At 48.7% G+C, this 15,964-nt stretch overlaps 1 protein-coding gene across 1 annotated transcript in view; it reads left to right on the plus strand.

Annotated features, from left to right (window-relative positions):
- SAG (S-antigen visual arrestin) overlaps positions 1-8,520 on the plus strand; it is a 41,389-nt gene extending 32,869 nt beyond the window's left edge. Inside the window, exons 13-16 of the mRNA XM_025404670.1 lie at positions 1,232-1,255; positions 3,769-3,824; positions 7,880-7,889; positions 8,279-8,520. Of these exons, the coding sequence (XP_025260455.1) occupies positions 1,232-1,255; positions 3,769-3,824; positions 7,880-7,889; positions 8,279-8,384 (196 nt within the window). The 3' untranslated portion in view covers positions 8,385-8,520. The remainder of the gene's footprint in view (positions 1-1,231; positions 1,256-3,768; positions 3,825-7,879; positions 7,890-8,278) is intronic.
- The last annotated feature ends 7,444 nt before the right edge of the window (positions 8,521-15,964 follow it).

The raw sequence follows: 15,964 nt of genomic DNA on the forward strand, positions 1-15,964 counted from the left end.
CTAACAAAGTAGAACATGGATCTGTTTTGCATTTTTCGTTAGTATAGTGTTTTTTTTTTTTAAATTTCTCACAGTGGATAGTGCATAAAAGGATCTAAAAACAGGGTGGAGTTTCTTTTAGCAGTCAAGGAAAGCAACCAGCAGGTATTTCACAATAACCCATGTGACTTACCTTGAATGTTAGGGCTTGACATTTTTTTTTTTTTTTTTTTTGAGATGGAGTATCACTCTGGAGTGCAGTGGCATGATCTCGGCTCACTGCAACCTCCACCTCCCAGGTTCAAGTGATTCTCCTGCCTCAGCCTCCCGAGTAGCTGGGATTACAGGTGCACACCACCATGCCTGGCTAATTTTTGTATTTTTAGTAGAGACGGGGTTTCACCGTGTTGGCCAGGCTGATCTTGAACTCCTGACCTCAAGTGATCTGCCCGCCTCAAGTGATCTGCCCGCCTCAGCCTCCCAAAGTGCTGATTTACAGGCGTGAGCCACCACGCCCAACCAACTTTTTTTTTTGAGACAGAGTCTTGTTCTGAGACTCAGGCTAGAGTACAGTGGTATGATCTCAGCTCACTGCAACCTCCACCTCCCAGGTTCAAGCAATTCTCCTGCCTCAGCTGGGATTACAGGCACCTGCCACCATGCCCAGCTGATTTTTGTACTTTTAGTAGAGATGGGTTTGGTTGTTTTTTGTTGTTGTTGTTGTTGTTTTTTTGTTTTGTTTTTTTTGAGATGGAGTCTCACTCTGTCGCCCAGCCTGGAGTGCAGTGGCTCGATCTCAGCTCACTGCAAGCTCTGCCTCCGGGGTTTACGCCATTCTCCTGCCTCAGCCTCCCGAGTAGCTGGGACTACAGGCGCCCACCACCAAACCTGGCTAATTTTTTTTTTTTTTTTTTTTGGTATTTTTAGTGGAGATGGGGTTTCACCATGTTAGCTAGGACGGTCTCGATCTCCTGACCTCATGATCCACCCGCCTCGGCCTCCCAAAGTGCTGGGATTACAGGCGTGATCCACCATGCCCAGCCCCTTTTAAACTAGTCATCTTGAGAAAGAGATGAAGTCACAGGTAGACAGCAGGAATGAAGTTGAACATTAAGGGATGCAAAGACCCTGGACGTTGTGAGTTCGGGTGCAAGGACCATGAGAGCTGGGCTGTGTCCTGCCTCTGAATCATGGGAAAGGGTTGCGTTACCACTGTGACAGTTACGACAGGCATTTATTTTGTGTTTTCTAGCTTTCTGGGAGAGCTCACCTCCAGGTAAGCCTGTTCACCTTCCTGTTTGCTTGTTTCTCAAAATATCAAAGGCAGCAAACCTGGGGCTCCAAAATGGTTTCTGGTGAAAGCTGCTTTCTGGGCAGTTGTGCTCAGAGGCGTTAGGAATGATGCTTTGCCTTCAGATGCATCACAGAACCATGGCTCGTAGGCGTTTCTTTGGGACTACATTTCTTTGGAACCACAGGTAGACCTATGCCTGTGTAAGGACACACATATGCACACCTAGAAAACTGGCGCACTCCACGCAGTCAGCTTGTGTGTGTGTGGTAAAATACACATAACATAAAATTTACTATTATATTTATTTATTTATTTATTTATTTTTTGAGACGTAGTCTTACTCTGTCGCCAAGCCTGGAGCACAGTGACGTGATCTTGGCTCACCGCAACCTCCACTTCCTGGGTTCAAGTGATCCTCCCGCCTCAGCCTCCTGAGTAGCTGGGATTACAAGCGTGTGCCACGACACCTGGCTAATTTTTGTGTTTTTAGTACAGACGAGGTTTCACCATGTTGGCCAGGCTGGTCTTGAACTCCTGACCTCAAGTGATCATCTTGCCTTGGCCTCCCAAAGTGCTGGGATTACACGTATGAGCCACCACACACCTGGCATAAATTTTACCATTTTAACCGTTTTATTTATTTCTTTGAGATGGAGTCTTGCTGTGTTGCCCAGGCTCAAGTGCAATGGCATGATCTTGGCTCACTGCAACCTCTGCCTCCTTGGTTCAAGCGATTCTTCTGCCTCAGCATTCTGAGTAGTTAGGATTACAGGCTCACGCCACTGTGCCTGACTAATTTTGTATTTTTAGGAGAGACAGGGTTTCACCATGTTGCCCAGGTTGGTCTTGAACTCCTGACCTCAAGTGATCCACCTGCCTTGGCCTCTCAAAGTGCTAGGATTACAGGCGTGAGCTACCCTGCCCAGCCTTCACTATTTTAAAGTGCACAATTCGGTGGCATTAAATATGTTTACGCTGTTATGCAACCATCACCACTATCTAGTTCTAGAACATTTTTATCACCCAAAAAGAAAATCTCATACCCATTAACCAGTCACTCTCATTTTCCCTGCCTATAGTCTCTGACATAATCATTAATCTGTTCTCTATCTCTGTAGATTTGCCTGTTCTGGATATTGTGTGTAAATGGATTCATACAATATGTGGCCTTTTGTTACTGGTTTCTTTCACTTAGCATAGTGTTATTAGTGTAAGGTTTATCCATGTTGTAGCATGTACTAGTACTCCATTCCTTTTTATGGCTCAGTAATATTCCATTGCATGGATATACCACATTTTGTTTATCCCGTTCATCTGTTGGTGGACATTTGGGTTGTTTCTACCTTTTGGTATTGCAAATAGTGACGGCTGCCTTTTAAAATTATGCACGAAGAAGCAGCAAGTTAAGAAATGTTTGAGACAGGCATTGAGCTTATGTACTCCATCATCCCAACTCTTCTCATCTCCTTCCCTCACCTGGAGCCCAGGTTCCACCTTTTCTTTTAGACCCATCTGCTCCTGGGTCTGATGAGGGTGGCTTCATTGTAAAAAGAGGTGCTTGGGCTGGAGGTAAGCCTTGGATAGAAGGCCCTGGGTCCTGGGTGAAGTGAGGAGTAACCCTTTCTTTCATCCCCTCTCTCCACTTTTCCATTTGTCCTTTCTCTAAATTTCCCTTCTACTTCCTTCCTTTGTTTTATGTAAATTGAAAGTCGCCCCACAGCCCTTTAGTTTTTGGAATTCAGTGGATCCTGCTTGTCTCCGTTCTGCCCTGTAGCAAGAGACTGTGCCCAGCCAGCAACATACCAGCCTTGCAGAAATTTTAACATATGAAACACGGTGTATGTTGTTGCAAAGAATATTTTTAAAAAATTCTTTCTTCAGGATTTCACCTCTTCCCCACTCACAGTATCAAGTCACCGTACCTAGTAAACAGGAGTAAGCGAGACCTAAATAGACTAGCTGCCTCGGCCGTGTCTGTGTAAGTGAAGTTTCTGGAACCTTTCCAATTTCTACTTGACCATTTCTGTTTTGTTTTGTTTTTAATCCCACTGCAGGCTGGGCGTCGTGGCTCACGCCTATAATCCCAGCACTTTGGGAGGCCAAGGCTGGTGGAACACCTGAGGTCAGGAGTTTGAGACCAGCCTGGCCAATATGGTGAAACCCCATCTCTACTTTTCAAAAATACAAAAATTAGTCAGGCATGGGGGCATGCATTCGTAGTCCCAGCTACTAGAGAGGCTGAGACAGGAGAATTGCTTGAACCCAGGAGGTGGAGGTTGCAGTGAGCCGAGATTGTGCCATTGCACTCCAGCCTGGGTGACAGAGCGAGACTCCATCTCAAAAAAAAAAAAAAAAAAAAAAATCCCACTGCATTGTCTTGTCTTTCAGCTTGGGCCTGGGGATCTTTTGTGAATCTCTGCAGTCATAGGTCTGTGCTGTGTTACTTATAATTGTGTGTGTGTGTGTTCACACCAATCTTCATTCTTTTTTTCTAGTGAAGTCGCCACTGAGGTCCCATTCCGCCTCATGCACCCTCAGCCTGAGGACCCAGGTCAGTTTTGTCCTTTTTTGGCTTTCTTTAATTATTTCCTACTTGCAGATTTATTGTTGATGTATTTCTAGTCTTTCTTGACCACACCTTAGAGCATGGAGTGGCCAGGTATAAGAGATTCCATGTCATCTACAAGGCGAATAGTCTGGGGGAAAGGGAGAGCCCATCTGTTCAGCACTGAGCTGGGTAGATTATCCAACTTCAGCTGGAGTCTGCAAGATGTAGCATCCTTGCTCTTGGATGGGGACAACCTCGTGAGATTTTATCAAGAATGATTTAAGAGCAGAAGCTCTGCTGTCAACAGACCTGGATTTAGAATTAAAGATGATTTAGGTAAAAACTTAATTTGAAAGCACAAGGATTTTGCATTTCATTTGGAAACGAAAGGCCTCATGTTTCATTTGAAAGCATTAACAGGCATTTAAAAGGTTGTTTTTGGTTTTTTTTTTTTGAGACGGAGTTTCACTCTGTCACCCAGTTTGGAGTGCAGTGGTGTGATCAAGCTCACTGCAGACTCGACCTCCTGGGCTCAAGCCATCCTCCTACCTCAGCCTCTGAAGTAGCTGGAACTACAGGCATACCACCACCCTCAGCTAGTGTTTTTGATTTTTAGTAGAGATGAGGTCTTGCCGTGTTGCTCAGGCTAGTCTTGAACTCCTGAGCTCAAGTGTTCTTTCTGCCTCACCTTCCCAAAGTGCTGGGATTACAGGCATGAGCCACTGCACCTGGCTGAAGATAACTGTTTTTTGTTTTTTGTTTTTTTGAGATGGAGTCTCACTCTGTCACCCAGGCTGGAGTGCAGTGGCACAACCTGGGCTCACTGCAACCTCCGCCTTCCAGGTTCAAGTGATTCGCATGCCTCAGCCTCCTGAATAGCTGGGATTACAGGCGCCTGCCACCCTGCCGGGCTAATTTTTGTATTTTTAGTAGAGACGGAGTTTCACCATGTTGGCCAGGCTGGTTTCAAACTCCTGACCTCAGGTGATCACCCGCCTCAGCCTCCCAAAGTGCTTGGATTACAGGCGTGAGTCACCGCGCCCGGCCTCAAGATAACTATTTTTGACAGTGGCAGTTATGATAAGAATACAGAAAATACTAGAAAAGAGGGTCGGGCTGGGTTCCTGACACCTCAGCTAATTTGAATTGTAAATCTACTGGCTCTTGTATGGATACGGAATTATGCAATAGTTGTATGACTCTGAAAACATATTAAAACCCACTAGACTGTCCACTGTGAAAAGGTAAATTGTATGGTATATGAATTTGATCTCAATCATTCTCTTTCTAAAAAGGTAAATGAAGCAGCAAAAATAGGTAAAATCTCAGAAATTCTAAAGAAACATTTTCTTCACGTTGAGGCAGTTTAGTTGACAGGAAAGAAAAACAGATCTGTCTAAATGAGAACTCTCCACAAGTATAGGAATAAGGGATATTTTAAGTAAAAGTGGTATAAACAAGCAGGGTTTATTTTTCTCATACTTTACAAGTAGCTTTTCTATATTGATAGTGAAATGCCATTTAAACATTAGAATGAGCCCCCACTATTCATTTTAGGTTTTGTCTCAACAGTACTTTGTTTCAAAGCAGCTTTTCCAAATATTTCGGATTCAGACCCTCAATGAACTTTTCCAAAACTGAAAAATATAGTCTAGCTATATGTTTTCATTTGGAGAAAATTGAAAATGTAGTCTAGCTATATGTTTTCAATTCATTTATGCTTGTGTCATTAAAATACTACTTTTTAATGGTGTGAGATTAAGATGCTTTCTGGTTCCTTTCAAGCACATTAAAAAGATAGTCCCTTGACTATCTTTTTATATATGACTATATGTCATAGTTTATGTTGGGTTGTTTTTTGGAATTTGAGTAGACTTTATGCTTTAATTTTTTTTTTTTTTTTAGACAGAGTCTCTTTCTGTCACCCAGGCTAGAGTGCAGTGGCACGATCTTGGTACACTGCAACCTCTGCCTCCCGAGTTCAAGTGATTCTCCTGTCTCAACCTCCCGAGTAGCTGGGATTACTGGTGTGTGCCACAATGCCCAGCTAATTTTTGTATTTTTAGTAGAGATGGGTTTTCCCCATGTTGACCAGGCTGGTCTCAAACTCCTGGCCTCAGGTGATCTGCCCACCTCAGCCCCCCAAAGTGCTGGGATTACAGGCATGAGCCACCGTGCCCGGCCTGACTTAATTTTTAAAAATTCTTTCTCCATATACAACTTTCATGTTCCAGTCATTATGACCTTAACAGCGAACATATCACAATGTCAGGATGAAACAATGATCTTTTGTACTGTGAGATTTCTGGGTGCAAAGGTTAAGACAAATCACCCCATGGTTACAAAATTCTGATTTCTAGAGATATGAGATAGATATGAGATAGATGAAATTTCTAGAGATAAATGCCATCTCTCCTGTCTTCTCTGCCTAGTTCTCGGCTCCCTGAGTCTAGGCTGGTAAGATTCTAAGCAGAGAAAGCATAAGCTATATGTAGTTAAGCCCTGCTGGAGCCTGGGGGCCAAGCAGTTTGTGTGTAATAAGTGCTGTGACATGCTACCAAGTTTTTATTGCCCCCTGTCAAGGGTATCTGTACTGAGTCCGAAGATGCTGATTTGATTCATCCTCGTTGTCTACCTCTGCAAGGCTGATGGTCCCACTTAGTGTCATTTCTTCACTTAGCACTGTGGGCTGCAGGGCATTTCTTGCCCAGGGGATGTTTTGACAAGCTGGCCTCTCTAGGGCCCCGTATGTAGCGACCCTCATAGACAGTCCCTCCCAGTGCTGGCTTCCAGGTGGGCACCAGAGACAAGAGCAGGGGTTCACCATCAAATTGCCACTGTGCTCCCCAAAACTAGGTGGGCAGAAAGCTAAAAAAGAACAAAAACCATTCAAATTAATAGCAGTTAGTCTGGGGATACAACACATGTGAAAACATAACCCAACAACAACAAAATCAGTGTGTTAACAGAAATTGAAAACTTTGTGACTGGGGGTTGGTCCTCAAGCTTTAATGCACACCCCACCCCTGGGGTGCTGGTGAACGTCAAGTCCCAGGTCTCAGCCCTCTGAAGCCTGACAGATGGAGGTGCCAGGGCGCACATGCTCATGGCACCCTGGTGACCTTGACCTCGATGGGGTCCAGAGGACATGGAAGGTGGGGAAGCCAAGGCAGGTGGATCACTTGAGGTCAGGAGTTCGAGATCAGCCTGGCCAACATGGTAAAACCCCATCTCTACTAAAAATACAAAAATTAGCCAGGCGTGGTGGTGGGCGCCTGTAATCCCAGCTACTTGGGAGGTTAAGACAGGAGAATCACTTGAATGGAGACAGAGGTTGCAGTGAGCTGAGACTGTGCCACTTCACTCCAGCCTGGGCAACAGAGCGAGATGCCATCTCAAATAAATAAATAAATAATAAGAAAGGAGAAGCAACACCAGAGGGGGCAAGGCTGATCAGGGAAAGCGTCCTAGAGGTGAGACTGGGGGGGTTTCATTTGAGGAGGTGAGGGTTGTGGCACATTGTAAAGGAAGCAGTGATTTAAAATGCAAGGAGAGGCCGGGCGCAGTGGCTCACGCCTGTAATCCCAGCACTTGGGAGGCCGAGGCGGGCAGATCACTTGAGGTCAGGAGTTTGAGACCAGCCTGGCCAACATAGCTGAAACCCTGTCTCTACTAAAGATACAAAAATTAGCCAGGCGTAATGGCGCATGCCTGAAATTCCAGCTACTCAGGAGGCTGAGGCATGAGAATCTCTTGAAACCAGGAGGCAAAGATTGCAGTGAGCAGAGATCGTGTCACTGCATTCCAGCCTGGGTGACACAGCGAGACTCAGTCTCAAATAAAATAAAATGCAAGGAGAAAAGCTGTTCAAGTGGGAAAGGCAGGGAGGCAGGAATTACACGCTGTGATCGTGAATTACATGTATCTAGGCCTTATCTCTCAAACCATAAAGTCACCTAAAAGGGAGACATTTTCTAGGTACAGCTATGATATAGAATTTATACTAACAAATGTCTCTCTCTCCCTCTTCCCTGCCTCCCTTTAATTCCTGCTTACAGCTAAGGAAAGGTGAGTGAGCCTCTTGAATGTGGCCCTGACTTGCCCTGTGCCCTGGGACCTTCTCCTCCAGCACAAACCCCTCTTTGAGTCTTTTCACATATCCCAAGCTCTCCGGCCGGTTCAGGAGGCACATCTGCTACTTCTGTCTGCTCCCTAGTGCTTACGGCACGCGCGCACCATTACGCTGGGCTTGCTCACTCTGTGCGTGCCTTTGTTTTCTCCCATTGGTGCTAGTTAAAGGAATTTTAAACAAAGCCTTGAGGAAAATGACGTGCTCCCATGTTCTATCATGGGGAAAACCTTGATCAGTTCCTTTGTTGCAAAAATATCAAGGATCTTGTTTCAGTTTCAGCTTCAAAGGGCGTGCAATGATCAAAATGTCGTTTGTTTTATTTTAGTTATCAGGATGCAAATTTAGTTTTTGAGGAGTTTGCTCGACATAATCTGAAAGATGCAGGAGAAGCTGAGGAGGGGAAGAGAGACAAGAATGACGTTAATGAGTGAAGATGTCAGCTCAGGACGCCGGAAAATGACCTGTAATTACCAGTGCAAAGCCCCACAGTTTAGCCCTTTGGAGTTACGCTACGTATGAAAGGATGAGTCTTCTTCTGAGAAATAAAGCTTGTTTGTTCTCCTCTGAGTCATGAGTTGGTTGATTTGTTGGGGAGGCCGAGTTGATGACATGACACAGAAGCTGCCACCTTTAGGGTCCCTAGAGTTGGAGGGTTGGGGAGAAGGAGGCCAGTCTTCCACAGAAGGGCTCACCACTGGCCTATGAGGGACAGAAGATGTCTGGAAATCAATGTGCTTACCAGGTGGGGCCCTTGGTGTGTCCAGGGGCGTTCCTAGGAGTCTCAATCTGAGGTGTTTCTCTGGAAACAGTGCCTTCCTGCCCGTCTGCTGCCCACCTTCCTTCCTTTCTTCCTTCCCTCCTTCCCTCCTTCCCTCCCTCCCTCCTTCCTTCCTTGTTTCGCTCTTGTTGCCCAGGCTGGAGTGCAGTGGCATGATCTCAGCTCACTGCAACCTCTGCCTCCCGGATTCAAGCGATTCTCCTGTCTCAGCCTCCTGAGTAGTTGAGATTACAGGCGCGTGCCACAAGCCCGCCTAATTTTTTGTATTTTTGTTAGAGACAGGGTTTCACCATGTTAGCCAGGCTGGTCTCGAACTGCCGACCTCAGGTGATCCACCCACCTCGGCCTCCCAAAGTGCACGATTACAGGCGTGAGCCACCGGGCCTGGCCTGGTGTGTATGTTTCTAATTACCTGACCAGTCCCAACTTCCAGGCCCTAAAGAGCCTCCCAAGTTAAACAGGGCAGAGAACACCTGTGGACAAAAATACTCTTGGTTACTGATTCAACTTTTGGGTCCAGGTGCCTGTTTGAGCTTTGGGTTGTTGGTTAAGATCTATTCAATGCAAAAAACAAAATCAGATTTGGTCAACTTAAGGTGGGGAGAAGGATGTTGTGGGAGGACCTTGGTGTGGTCAGAGAACTGAAGGACGAACCTGAGCTGCCGCATCTGGGGTGAGCAGGAATCGGAGAACCTCCAGGGGTCAGGGACCCACTCTCTGGGGCGGCTATTCATGCGGCTCCGCACCACACGCTCCCAGCTCTGCGTCTCTTGATCCCAGTGGGCAGTTATTGGGAAGGAGAATCCAACTGGCTCAGCTTTGGCTGGGAGATTCAATACCCCATGGCCAGTGATGGCAGAGCCCAGCCCTGAAGATGGAGAGTCCCAGAAAAAGGGGTTGATTGTGAGTCACATGGGCTTACTTAGAGTGTGCTTCACTGAGATTAGGCATGAAAGGCATAGGGGAGAGCAGTCTGAAAGTCAGTGAGGAAGGTGAGCTGCAGGTGGAGGAGGGATAATAGAGGTGACACCAGGGGCCTTTCCTTTGTGGGGTCCCTTCCTGCCCTGAGGTACCTACCGGGCCTGCTGCTGATGGCACAGATACTGAACAGGCTCATGGCGGCCAAAGAGGGGTTGGGGATGCATAGGCTCTGGTCCATCTCTGGTCCATGCTTTAAGGGAGCAGGGTAAAGGGGCGTTGGAGATTCCTCCACAGTTCAACCCACTCACAGAAGGCAGAGGGTGCCTTCTGTGATGGTGACCCTCACTTCTAGATGGAGAGTACACATGGCTCGGCCTTCTGGGATGGAATGTGGCGACAGAGGGCTGGCCAGGGCATGGGTTCCATACACATGTAGGTTCCCAACATCTGGGGTTATTGAGCAGGATTCCAGCTGTTTGGGTCCTGCAGATTGGGATTTAGATGAGGAGGCTCCCCTTGGGAAGCTTGGATGGGATCTCAGACAAAACGAGGTGTGGACCCGTGTGTTGACTCAGGCATCTTGGCATTGGGAAGAGGATTTAAAATACACTAGACTACAGGTGGAAGATTGGTCCTTCAGGCTGTGGGTTAGCAGGATCAGACACAGTCCCTCCTTCTTTTTCTCTCTGTGCTAAGGCAATGGTGCATAACCATTTTAACCCATGCTCCCCTCAGGGCATGCAGGCAAGGGACGGCCAGGGTGGCACACTCCTCTGAGGATTCTCAAAGCTGTTCCCCATTGCACTGAGTCCTTCCCCTGCCCTCTGCCACAGTACACAGGCTGCTGTGTTTAGCTCCTGTTAGAGCTCTTGGGCTAGCCCAGGGCCTGGGATTCTGCCCCGTGGTGCCTGGTGCGAGGACCAGCCCGTTGGTTCCTGCATTGCTTGACCCCAGGACATCCTAAGTCAGGGTGGACGTTAATAAGCCCGACCTTTGGAACTATGTGGGTGAGAGAGCCGGAGAGAAGGGCTGGAAGACCAATCCCTGGAGACAAGAGGTCAGAACAGCCCTTGCCCTCCTAGTTATTTTGGTGCCAAAACGTCTGGACACGCCCTCCAGGTGTTGGCTTGTTTATGGCATGCAGCTGGCCATGCTAGGGAGGGAGTTGGGGAAGGAAGCGAGCCGCCAGCTGCCCTGAGCAGAAAGTGGAAGCTTGGCTCAGCTCAGCCTGCACATGTGTGGGGCTGTCTACTAGCATGCAGTGTCCCTTGGTATCAGGAGGCAGGAAGTCTATGTGTAGGTTGAATGTGTGGCCCAGAGTTTTTGGGACAGGTGCAGTGCAAGAAACGGGGTACAGAGCAGTCGAAGGTGCTGCACGGAGAAAGTTCTGCAACCAGCAATGAAGGGCTGGAGAAGGGGGATCCCTGCCACTGATGGAGCGTCTACCTTGTGCCAAGTACTTCACATCTGACATCTAACCATTCCAGTAGTAGTTATAAATCAGTAGCATCATTCCCATTCCTTAGATGAGGAAATTGTGGTTCAGAGAGGTTATGTACCTTACACAAGGTCACACAGCTAGTGAGAGTCAAGGCTTGAATGCTGGTGTCCCTCAGTCTGTAACTAGACCTTTGCCCACTGTATGGTGCTGAATGGAAGTAGGAGAGTTTGGTGGAGTCGGGGGAGGGAGATTAGCATTTAGGATTCAACAACTGCCCTTGGCCCTTGCTATTTTTTTCCATCGAAATTTTCAGGCCGGGCGCGGTGGCTCATGACTGTAATCCCAGGACTTTGGGAGGCCGAGGTGGGCGGATCACAAGGTCAGGAATTCAAGACCAGCCTGGCCAACATGGAGAAACCTGTCTCTACTAAACATACAAAAAAAGTAGCCAGGCATGGTGGCGGGTGCCTGTAATCCCAGCTACTCAGGAGGCTGAGGCAGGAGAATTGTTTGAATCCAAGAGATGGAGGCTGCAGCAAGCCCAGACTGTGCCATTGCATTCCAGCCTGGGCAACAGAGCGAGACTCCGTCTCAAAAAAAAAAGAAAGAAAAAGAAATTTTCATTGAGAGAATTGCGTATTCACATGCAGTTGTCAGGGGTAATACAGAGACCCCAGGAACCCTTTACCTGATTTCCTCCAGTGGCAGCATCGTGTAAAGCTACAGTACAGTATCACACTGGGGTATTGACATAGGTCCAGTCTGCTCATCTCAGATCTCCACAACTGGACTTGTACTTGTATGTGTATTTAGTTCTCTGCAATTTTGTCACCTGTGTAATTTCTTTTTAGGGTGTCTGTTTTCTATTTAACATTTAAAAAACGTTTCTTCCTTCCACCTTACTTTCACAGGACTGAGTCGCATTTACTGATCTTTGAGGAGTAGGGCAAGTGCGGGGTGGGAGTTGGGGACATTTGGAAATGTGTGTGGTGGTTTTTGGTTTTCACATGCTTGGGGACCAGAAGCTCTATGTCTCATGCAATGGAGAAACGTGCTGCTCCAAATGTCAATCATGACCCTAGTTGAGGGTAAAAATTGGATGATTCCCATGTTTTCAAGTTTCCCGTTTATATTCTCCAATGTGAAGTGGTTCTTTCTGACAAGAGTTGTGCCTCTTCACTGACCTGCCACAAAGAAGGATTAGGTTGGACGTGAAGTGTGTTATTACTGCCACCTTGATATGCCCTCAAGGTGGGGTAGACTCAGGGAGCAGGCTGTCGTTAGAGATGATTCATAGTGTGACTCATTCAATAAAGAAGCACCGGAGGGAATGTGCTCTTCCAGGCCACCGCTTTGGGGGAGTTGATGTCTCAGCCCTTCCTGAGATCTCCAGGGGAACCACACTGTGCGCTCACGGGGAGAACAAAAAAGCTGCTTCATCATCAAAGAACATTCATGCCAGAGTTTTCTTTGCTTTAAGAACATAATTTTTACCAAGCCTAATCCTCTCTTTTTAAAATACACTTTTTATTTTGAATAGTTTTAGATTTACAGAAAAGTTGCAAAGATGTTCTGGTGAGGTCCCCCACACCTCAAAGCCCCTATTATTAACCCTTACATGAGTAAGGTCCATTTGCCACACTGACTGACTCAAATTTTGTTTCCAGTAATACATATATTTCTTTCCAACTTTTATTTTAGATCCAGGGGGTACATGTGCAGGTTTGTTACATGGGTAAATTGCATGTCATGAGGGTTTGGTGTACAGATACTTTTGTCACCCAAGTAATCAGCGCAATAATCCCCGATAGGTAGTTCTTCAATCCTCACCCTCCTCCTACCCGGAAATCAGTATTGACACGTTATTATTAAACTAAAGCCCCGTACTCAATTCCAATTTCCTCAGCTTTTACCTAATGTCCTTTTTCTGTTCTGGGATCCCATCTAGGATCCCACGTGACGTTTAGTCATCATGTCTCCTTGGCTCCTCTTGGCTGTGACAATCTCAGTATTTTCTGGTAATTGCAGATTTCCTCCTCTCCAGCCACGGTTTCTGCTTCTTAACCACCACGTTCATGCCCTTGCCTCTAAAATGACGAGTTCTGGGGCCCAGATGTCCCCCGGGCTCCTAACACGTGTAGGCAACAGCATTTTTTTTTTTTTTTTTTTTTTTTGAGACAGAGTCTCGCTTAGTCGCCCAGGCTGGAGTGCAGTGGCGCGATCTCGGCTCACTGCAAGCTCCGCCTCCCGGGTTCACGCCATTCTCCTGCCTCAGCCTCCCGAGTAGCTGGGACTACAGGCGCCCGCCGCCTCGCCCGGCTAATTTTTTGCATTTTTAGTAGAGACGGGGTTTCACCATGTTAGCCAGGATGGTCTCGATCTCCTGACCTCGTGATCCGCCCGCCTCGGCCTCCCAAAGTGCTGGGATTACAGGCGTGAGCCACCGCACCCGGCCGGCAACAGCATTTTAATGGCCTCCCTGTTTCTAGTCTTCTGTCCCCTGGATCATTCTCTGCTCAGATACGTGAGTTCCTCTGCTTTCCAAAACCCCCTTGCCAGTTTCAGTGTCCACGGGACTGAAGTCCTTGCCTCATAGCAGGGCCGGGAGGCTACTCTGCATCCTGGCGCGGCTGCTCACCTCCCTGCCTCCTGCACCCACCTTGCTACCAGCTTCACCTAAATCCCTCGTCACCCGCTCTGCTCACCTGGTAGGGGGTAGTCTCCCCCTTTTTGTGTTGTCCTGGGAAATTCCCTTCATATCCGGCCTCTCCATTCCAATTCTAAACCCTGCTCAGGTCACCCGGTTCCCCCGCAGAATGAAGGAATGAATTCTTTCTTCCCCTGTGCGTCCCTGCCCCTCTGTCGCCTTGCTCACCCCCAGGGTTTTGCTTCTGTGTATCACTCCATATGTAGTTATTGATAGACAAGTTCCAACCCTGTGGGGAGGCTGGAGCCCTTTGTGCCTGCATGAGTTCTCTAGGGCTGCCAGAGCACTGCACAACAGGCTGGGCGGCTTCCACCACAGGAATTGAAGCTCTCAGTTCTGGTGGCTGGAAGTCCAAGATCAGAGTGTCAGCAGGGGGAGTTCCATCGGAGGCCTCTCTCCTTGGCTTGTAGATGCCACCATCGGAGGCCTCTCTCCTTGGCCTGGAGATGCCATCTTCTCCCTGTGTCTTCACATGGGCTGCCCTCTGTGTGTGTCTGTGTTCTCATCTCCTCTTCTTATGAAGACGCCAGTCATACCAGATTAGGGACCACCCCTGTGACCTCATTTTAATTTCATTACCTTTTTAGAAACCTTAACTCCAAATGCAGTCACATGCTGAGGTACTAGGGGTTAGGACTTCAACACAGGGATGATGGGAGGGCACAGTTCAGCATGCGACTGTGCTGCAGAACTTTCTGGGGGGACGGAGGAAGTGTTCTGTATTTGTGCTATCCAGAGTGGCAGCTGCTAAGCCACATGCAGCTTACTGAGTCCTTGAAATGTGGCTCATGTGACTGAGGAACAGAATGCTTAATTTTAACTGAAATTTAAGTAGCCACATGTGGCTAGTGGCTAGTACCCTGGTGCACCCTGGGGCCTTTGGCCTGTCCCAGACTGTTCCTGCTTTAGGCCTTGTCCTCCTCTGTCCTGGCTGTGAGCCCATGCCCCTGGCCGTGTCCCCATGCCAGATGCCACTCTGCAGCCCCCAGTCACTGCCCAGGGCGGCGGGCCGGCGAATGCCGATAGGCAGGTGGGGTCTCTAGCAGCAGCCCTTTGATGGGGCAAGGGCACACCTGGGCAGCCCCTTACTGATTTGCCCCTCAGAGCAGGGCAGACAGATGGACAGCATTTCCTCTGGGTGGCACCAAGTCCTGCTCCACCTGGATGGCACCAAAAACTCGGCTGATCTTATCTCCAGCTGCGCTTCCCCTCTTCTGCCCAGAGCAGGGCTGGACCCCAACCCACCCACTATCCAGCAGCCTCCCTGGGCAACATGGGGCTCGTCCCTGTCACCTCTGTCTCCCTCCAGTCGCAGGTCACTCCCCACCTGGATCTTAGTCCACTTCTCTATCTCTCAGCCGTTCGGTAATCCAGGGTGTCCACCTGCCCTGATAACTTCAAAGCCCGGATCACAGGCCCCAGCGTGGTGACCCAGCCCCGCCCAGGGTTAAATCCCTCAAGGGCTTCCTGCTGCCTTCCAACCCCTTATCTGGTTTCTAAAGCCCGCTTCGACCTGCCCGCCCCCAGGCTCATATCTTAATGCCGTTTTCCTTGCTCTAAGCACCAGCTTCCCTTTCTTCCCTCGTCTTCGCCCAACACAAGTTCTTTCTTACTTCCAGGCCTTTGCACAAATCTGGTCTCTGCCTAGAACACGATTCCCTCTCTAGTCACAACTCCTGCTCACATTTTCCATCTCTCCTTAAGAACCGTTTTCTCCAGGAAGCCTTCCCAGATGGAGCGGTGCATTCCAGTTCTGGTGTCCCGAGGCCCGTCCCAGTACCGGGGTCTCTTTCCAGCATGCGCGCGCGCATTCAAGCTCGCCCCAAACTCGGCCACACAAGGCTGGGCAGGACAGACGCGGCCCTGGCCTGCCGGAGGTTACCTACATTCTGATGCGGAAGAGTGGAGATGTTTTAAGAAGTGAACATAGAAACAAGAACACAAACGGCGTCCCAGAAAGAACACACAGAAGCACGGCCGGGAGAGGTGGGCGGGGGGCCCCGGGACCCTTCAGGTGGGGGCGGGGAGGGGCCGCGCCGCGCCGTCTGCAGCTGCGCACAAGGCCGGCAGGGGGCGCGGCGGGGAGAGGCGGGAGGCCGCCCCCACCGCCCCCGGCCCGGCCCGCCCTCGGCCCCGCCCCTCCCGCCGGCCCCGCCCCGCCCCC

This window comes from Theropithecus gelada, chromosome 12, assembly GCF_003255815.1.
Source record: "Theropithecus gelada isolate Dixy chromosome 12, Tgel_1.0, whole genome shotgun sequence".
NCBI classification, from domain to species: Eukaryota; Metazoa; Chordata; class Mammalia; order Primates; family Cercopithecidae; genus Theropithecus; species Theropithecus gelada.